Below are 6,899 nucleotides of genomic sequence, written 5' to 3' on the forward strand. Positions count from 1 at the left end.
ATAGTCTAACTAAATCAGTCAGTTCCATAGTATGCGCAGGCATGTACAAACTAAGGCCCAGGGGCCGGATGTGGCCCGTTCATCTTTTTAATCCGGCCCACCAAACCTTTCCAAATGATATAATTTGTTTATATTATCATTAGACTTCTGCCTTTTCCCTGCAATACCCACGTTTCCCAATAAATGGCATCGGAAATTATAAGAGCATTTTAGGATTTTAACCATTATGCATGAATTTTACATGTCATCATGAGTAAGGATTTGTAATTCTGTGTCCTCCTCCTTTCCTTCTTTTTTATTTTTTTTTTAAAAAACTTAAGGTGATATGTACAACCAGGAAGGAGATGGTACTGAGCCAGAGTGGGTGAAGACGGAGAGAGAGCAGTTCACTGAATTCAGAGACAAAAACAAAGATGGCAAGATGGACAAGGAGGAGACCAGAGACTGGATCCTGCCAGATGACTATGACCATGCTGAGGCAGAGGCCAAACATCTAGTCTACGAGTCTGACACAGACAAAGTATGTACAGCAACACCTTCATACTATTTCACATTTTCAGTTGAATGCTTGCTCCAAGCCATATCATTAAAAAATAGAGTATAAATTTAAATTTATAAATTTATTTAAACACAATTTATTTTTAAAAAGCCAAAGAGTCTCTTTGACCTTTTTTTTTATTGATGGCTCTTTGGGATTTTTTTTTTTCTACACACCAATATAAAAACATCAGGTGTTTCTACATGCTAAAAATGGAAATGCCAACAGTAGATTTATCATTTGTAATTTGCTAACAGCTAGTCAATAAATTGCAAGGATTTTTGGGGGGAATATTTTGGTTGTGATATCACTCTTTTACTGACAGGATGGCCGCTTAACCAAAGCAGAAATCATCGACAAGTACGACCTGTTCGTGGGCAGCCAGGCGACCGACTTTGGAGAGGCCCTGACTCGACACGACGAGTTCTAGTGTCCTTCAGCTCCAAAGACTGTGTTCATCTTGCAATTGTCAACCTTGTCCACTGACTGTTGTCAGTGCATTTCAAGATGAGCTCTTCTGATCCAACGCCACGGGCAGTAATTTATTTGAGTTCTGGGATTAACCACAATTCCCATTATACTCAGTATTCTTTTCAGAGATTTTTTTTTTTTTTTTTTTTTTTTTTTTTACATGTTGGAGCAGTTTGTCCTCACGTTTGGATTTTGGGATGCTTTGCTAGGCCTTGCTTTGCTTCCAGTTGTCGTTTATGAACATGCAAAGCAAAGAAAAAAAACGGTGTGACATAACAACCTGAGTAATTTGTTTTTTTTTTTTTCGTTTTACCAGAGTAGGTTTTTATTACAAAACCATTGACAGAACAAAACTGTACTATAGAGTGTAAAAAGTTAACTTTTGTTCTTTTCGTCTTTGTCGTGATGCAGTCGGGCCCTTGAAAATAGAACAACCTAGCTTTTGATTTGTTTGAGTTTTCTGTCTTTTTTTTTTTTTTTTTTCAATTATTGTCTAGCTTGTCGTTACCAGGACAAAGCACCATGTCCAATTGAACGTGACGACAGTACCACAGCACTTTACCTAGGTTGTGGCCTCCTCAAAAAAATGTGCCTGGACTTTGAAGTCCAGCACTTACAGGCAGTCAGGACAATGTGCATTGAGTCTTTTTTACAAGTTCCATATGGTCACAGCTTTGCTGCAAGGACTATTAGAGTCTGTAAACAGTTCTGGTTCTTGGTTTAGTTACGGGAACTGGTTTTACTTCATCACTGTGAAAGGAATTTGAACGAGTTCAAATGTGATCATGGACTCTATTCACGAAAAGTACAATTTTGCCAAACAAGTTTTAGTTTTTCGGAAACCTAAAGTTCACAAAGTGGCCGTAGTCAGAATCTTATTAAACTGTACATGCTGCCCAGTAGAGTAGATCATTTATTAGGTGTACTTTAATCTAAATGGGAACTTAATAAAAGACTTCAAATTTAAAAAACATTACTGACATCATGGGACCACATGACAGATTACCTCGTCTTTTCATACACTTTTATTTTGGCAACCCATGGAGTCAGTTGAACATCTGAGTTCCCTTTTAAACCCAAAGGCAATATTTCTATCTGGCAGTGTGATCCATGGACCATAATTAAAGCTGCTGGCTGTCTTCTATTTTGTATGCATGAGAGTTTGTTTGTACAAACTTACCCCATTTAATAACTCTAATTTTGATTCATTCGAGGTTTGGATTTTTGAATGATTCCCCTCTCCCTTAAACCCATTTCTAGTTTAAAAAAAAAAAAGCTTTGTGGAGAACATTTTTTTTTATTTTGTATTGATCATACTGTCACTCCCACTTAGCTACATGAATAACCACTGTTGATACTTTTTTATATTACACTATATATGACATATGTTTTTACAGTCATCGAAGCAACAGACCTTCCATTGACTTGAGTGACATTTTTGTAAGGTGTATCGTCTGTAAACCAAGCCCTCCCATAGGCCCATTTTCTGTAATTGAAAAGAATGCCTTATTAAAACAAATACAATTGGAATTTTGTGTTTATTTCCTAAGCTGTTAGCATTTTCTAAAAAAAAATATTCTGATATCTCAGGTAGGAAAACGTGACCTTAAAAACAGCTACACAATTAATTCAGGTTAAGTCAATTTTATTTGTATAGCACAAATGTCCAAAACACAAATTAAATTTTAAATTAAAAATATGCCCCTTAAAAAATGGAGCAACTTACATACAGTCAATGTTGTATTGTGTTTAAATTCAAAGTATCACAAAAAATATTCTAGTTTCCATTTTTTTTAATGGCCATCTACTGCCTTCTAGTGAACAAATATTTCTTGTCACTGTGCCATAGACCAGACAGATCAGATCAGCCGTTAATGCGACCAGTAATACCACCCCCATCATTGAAGGATCATTAACTTTTCTAAATAACATTTTTTTTAAAACTTTATTCTGTTAATATCAGAGTCTGAATGACCAATCGATTTGAAACACTGTCCGATTATCTTTAATGAAAAAATAAGGATAAGGATATGACTGGGTTCTTTCTGAATTAAGAGAATTAGTAAAACTGAAAGTACATGTTTTCACTGTGTCCGACTGCGGCCCCCTGGTACCAAATGCCCTACGGACCAACACGGGTCCCCTGACCGGGAGTTGATTCTCAAAGGAGAATCTTTGCACTTTGATTTTCTGTTAAGAATGCACTTTTCTGTTGATTAAATGTTTCCTGAGTCTTGAATTCACCAAAGGAAATGAGTCCAAATTCCAAGTGGAAGATTGGGAGTTACTCAAAAGGTTTCTTTTAAGTATCTCAGGAGTCCGAAGACAATACGAATTCCTCTGTACGACATAACGTGTCCCTTGCAATACATATATTCCAGGATATTTTTAGTAGGACATGATGACATGAAAACGTAAAAAAGTGTGAAGACCATCTCTTGTCAAATGTCACAGCATTGTTTTTCTTCAGTTGAGAGTTTGACACATTTTGGTTTCTGACGTGGCATATGTGATCGGAAAAGTAGATGCGACACATTCTGTTTAATTTACCGTTTAAGAGAGAAGTCACCTTGTTTCTGTGATGTTTGACGCGTCTATGATCCTTCATCCTCGGAGATGATGTTCTTTGTGACATCTTGCGTAGAAAAATCTTGACATGGCTCATTCTCACTGCTACTGCCACTGCCAACTGCTGAGTTTCCCAAAAGGGGACTATCAATTCCTTCTTCTGCTACGCCATGTTGGTCTTTGTCGTCTTGCCTTGACGTATTGGTCATGTCGCCGTCGTCGATACCTTAAGATGACACATGTAAAAAAAACCAAAACACAAACAGTTAGTTATTTATCATGTTGCAAATAAAATATAGTTTTATTATAGTTTTTATGAACGGTGAAGTCACTGCAAGAGTTGATTTAAAGGCTGCATAGCCTTGAAAAAACTGTGCTGACCTGTGCTGGCGTCTCCCACTTTTTTTTCTGTGAGGAAAATTCGTTGCATCATTAGCTTCTTTGCAGTGTGGCACACATACTTGAGCTGTGGAACACTATCCGCATGTCCTGCAAAGATAAAATTCAAAATTAAGAAAAGAAAAAAAAACATGCAAAAAGATTGACTTATGATATTAAAACTTACCTTTCGGTGGTTTCTCATCAAACAGCACACAAGTACCTAAAGCTTCTACGAGGGGGACGGAGGGATAACACGTGTAAAAAAAAAAAAGGTCAACTGTTTTCCTTATTTTTTCATTTGACTGATTTATTAGTGTGGGGTATGCAGTCATTCTTCATCATCAGATTCATTGACTATGTTTCAAGTCAGACAATTTAAACTTTTAAGACACAATGACACTCCCTTTTAAAGTTAGTAATTGCAATACTATTTTTACTATTTTTAATATTAGCCCATATCTGCTTATACTTGTTACTTACCCTCATATTCTCCTGCAAACACATAAGGTCCAACCTGCATCATGGGTCTGTCACTGTCAATATCCTTGAACACATGAATGGACAAACAATAAAAAAAAAGCTGTATAAAATTAATAGTGATTTAAAGGACAATCTTGAGAACGGAGGTAAGGCCTCTATCTTACCAGTATCTTGCAGGTGCCTCCACATTTGGACAGAAAATCGTTGTTGATTATACCTGAGAGCTCCACCACAACCAGCTGTTCCTGTTCAACACCATCACAAGTGTGAAAGCGACCATATAAAGATAATTATCGGACAAAAATGTAGTGTGAAAGCGACATTATAAAGATAATTATCGGACAAAAATGTCAAATAAGACACATTTACAGTACTTCTATTACAAATGGGCATTGATCTGAGTAGCACGGCTACGTAACATTTTTTTTTACATGTTCCAACGAGGCAACTGTTTCAATGAAAATTGACTTTACATGTGCTTCATTTGAAGCAAGGGGTTAATAAAACGACATCTATGGAATTTCACGTTAATCACGTGTGCCAATATTATTTTAAACTGGCAAACACTAAAGTTTTTAGCGATAATTAACAATTCGTTCACATGAACTATCACTATAACGAGCTCATTTAATGTTTAATTAATTTACCGCTTTTTTTTTTCTTTTTAAATATATTACCTCCTCTTCATATTCACTGTCCATGTTCAATCTTTGACTGAAAATAACTACAACCGGTAAATAAAAAAAATTAAACGCATAACAACAAACACACTGTCGCGGTGCATTCTCCGTAACTTCCGGGAAACTACGGCGTCCGAGAGGAGACATTCTTCGTTATAAGGAGCCTTGCTTATACGAGCAGGTCAGTAGAGGGCGATCCTGCTTAGGTGTAGACCCAGAGAGCAGCCTCTCGTTTTTCTACCACTACTGTATTTAGTCATATCGTCTCTGAAACATTTCATGCCTTTTCATGCAACTAGAAATATGGTAAGATGTGACGAGATGACATTATTATTCCGTCAGGGAATTTTTAATGGCAAAAAACAACAACAAACAACCCCAACAACAACAAAAAAACAACCAACTACGAGAAATTCGGCATATTTGTATTCACCTATATATATACCTACACCTATATATATATATTACATATATAGAGATTTATTACATATATATTACAACATATATATATATATATATTTCGGTTTCCTGTCACTATCCACACACACGCAGTTGTGGGAATTAGAGTAGCCTGACACTTTATATTGACTGGAATTTGTGTAGTGGGTGTGCATATTTTTATCCTTTTATAAGGTCGTGTGCTGGGTAGGAAATCGAGGCGATGCCAAAATAATTTCCTGGTAAAAGAGATTTTCGAGTAAATGAGAGACAAGTGCATTTTAAGGTCCTATGATGATGATTGTTGTTGTTTTTGTTTTGTTTTTCTTCAGAAAATGTGTTCTTTTGCCATTTGTCATCGGTCCCATTTATCAATGCTAAACAGAAATAACTAATAAATTGCATCACATTCAGATATCTTGGAAACCTCTAATTTATCATCTGCTGTTTTCCACAAGTACCCTCCTATCTATTTTTAATAAAGCATTAAAAATCATCATCTGCTGTTTTCCACAAGTACTCTCCTATCTATTTTTAATAAAGCATTAAAAAAAATGTAAACAAGGTTTCAATTGTCCATCTGTGTGTGTGTGTGTGAACAGAATAAAGCATTTAGATAATCCAATTTTTTTATTTGTTATTACTAAGCCTTTTTCAAGATTTGTGGTAGCCTTAGACAAATAGAAAAGTAACCGGGATTAAGCGCAAGAATAATCTGTTTCAATTGTTTAATTTTTTAAAAAAATATAGCTTAATTTCTTAAACATTTTTATACATTTTATCTTTATAGTAACTACCTATATTTAGTATTGCTTATTATTGAACTTATTAGTATAACAATTATTATTTTTACATAAAATATATAACACAAAGAGATGCCCATCAGGTCGTGACAGTAGAGGCCTTTGATTTACCTGAAGTTTTTGGCCCATCATCTTTCTCTGGACCATGGCGGGGTTGTCATGTCGACCAGCCTACAAGTTACTATGACAACGGCTCAAGGGGGGAGCACTGGCGAGGGAGGTTACTGTCTTCTTTGGAATGGAGGACGAAGGCAGTAAATCTGAGTGTAGACAAGGATAAAGGGCCTCATAGACACCTCAGAGACTTCCTTAGGATAGAGGTTATGCTGGAGTGTGATCGCCCCCAAATAAGGGTTTGTTTGTGAGGTCAGTTCACTGTCACAATCGTGACAAAGTGGATGCAGTGTTAAAGTCAGAGTCTCTTGATTTAAGTTCCTTGGAGCACAATAACAAAGTCCACCTTCTGGACAGGGGTCTACGCTAAGCCCCTTCAGTTCATAACCTATTCAGGAGCAGAGAGGGGTGGAGTTATGGTAATGT

General features: G+C 36.2%; 2 protein-coding genes across 4 annotated transcripts in view; one reads left to right on the top strand and one right to left on the bottom strand.

Moving 5' to 3' along the window:
• Window positions 1–2,539, top strand: part of calub (calumenin b) — a 5,740-nt gene extending 3,201 nt beyond the window's left edge. Inside the window, 2 exon segments of the mRNA XM_017033289.2 lie at window positions 316–520; window positions 864–2,539. Of these exon segments, the coding sequence (XP_016888778.1) occupies window positions 316–520; window positions 864–968 (310 nt within the window). The 3' untranslated portion in view covers window positions 969–2,539.
• gtf3c6 (general transcription factor IIIC, polypeptide 6, alpha) lies at window positions 2,300–5,265 on the bottom strand. 3 transcript variants are annotated; one of them, XM_017033287.2, is made up of 7 exons: window positions 5,086–5,248; window positions 4,603–4,683; window positions 4,439–4,502; window positions 4,143–4,187; window positions 3,959–4,066; window positions 3,579–3,803; window positions 2,300–2,495 (listed from the first exon to the last, which is right to left on the bottom strand). In XM_017033287.2, exons 1-6 carry the CDS (start codon window positions 5,137–5,139, stop codon window positions 3,604–3,606), a joined length of 552 nt encoding a protein of 183 aa, XP_016888776.1. In that variant the 5' UTR covers window positions 5,140–5,248; the 3' UTR covers window positions 2,300–2,495; window positions 3,579–3,603. The 3 variants fall into 3 exon arrangements, with proteins under 3 accessions (XP_016888776.1, XP_024912049.1, XP_016888777.2); XM_025056281.1 differs by having other exon boundaries at window positions 3,560–3,803; XM_017033288.2 differs by having other exon boundaries at window positions 2,300–3,803; window positions 5,116–5,265.
• Window positions 5,266–6,899: the final 1,634 nt, after the last annotated feature.

The sequence above is a fragment of the Cynoglossus semilaevis genome, chromosome 6 (genome assembly GCF_000523025.1).
Source record: "Cynoglossus semilaevis isolate Cse_v1.0 chromosome 6, Cse_v1.0, whole genome shotgun sequence".
Taxonomy (NCBI): Eukaryota; Metazoa; Chordata; class Actinopteri; order Pleuronectiformes; family Cynoglossidae; genus Cynoglossus; species Cynoglossus semilaevis.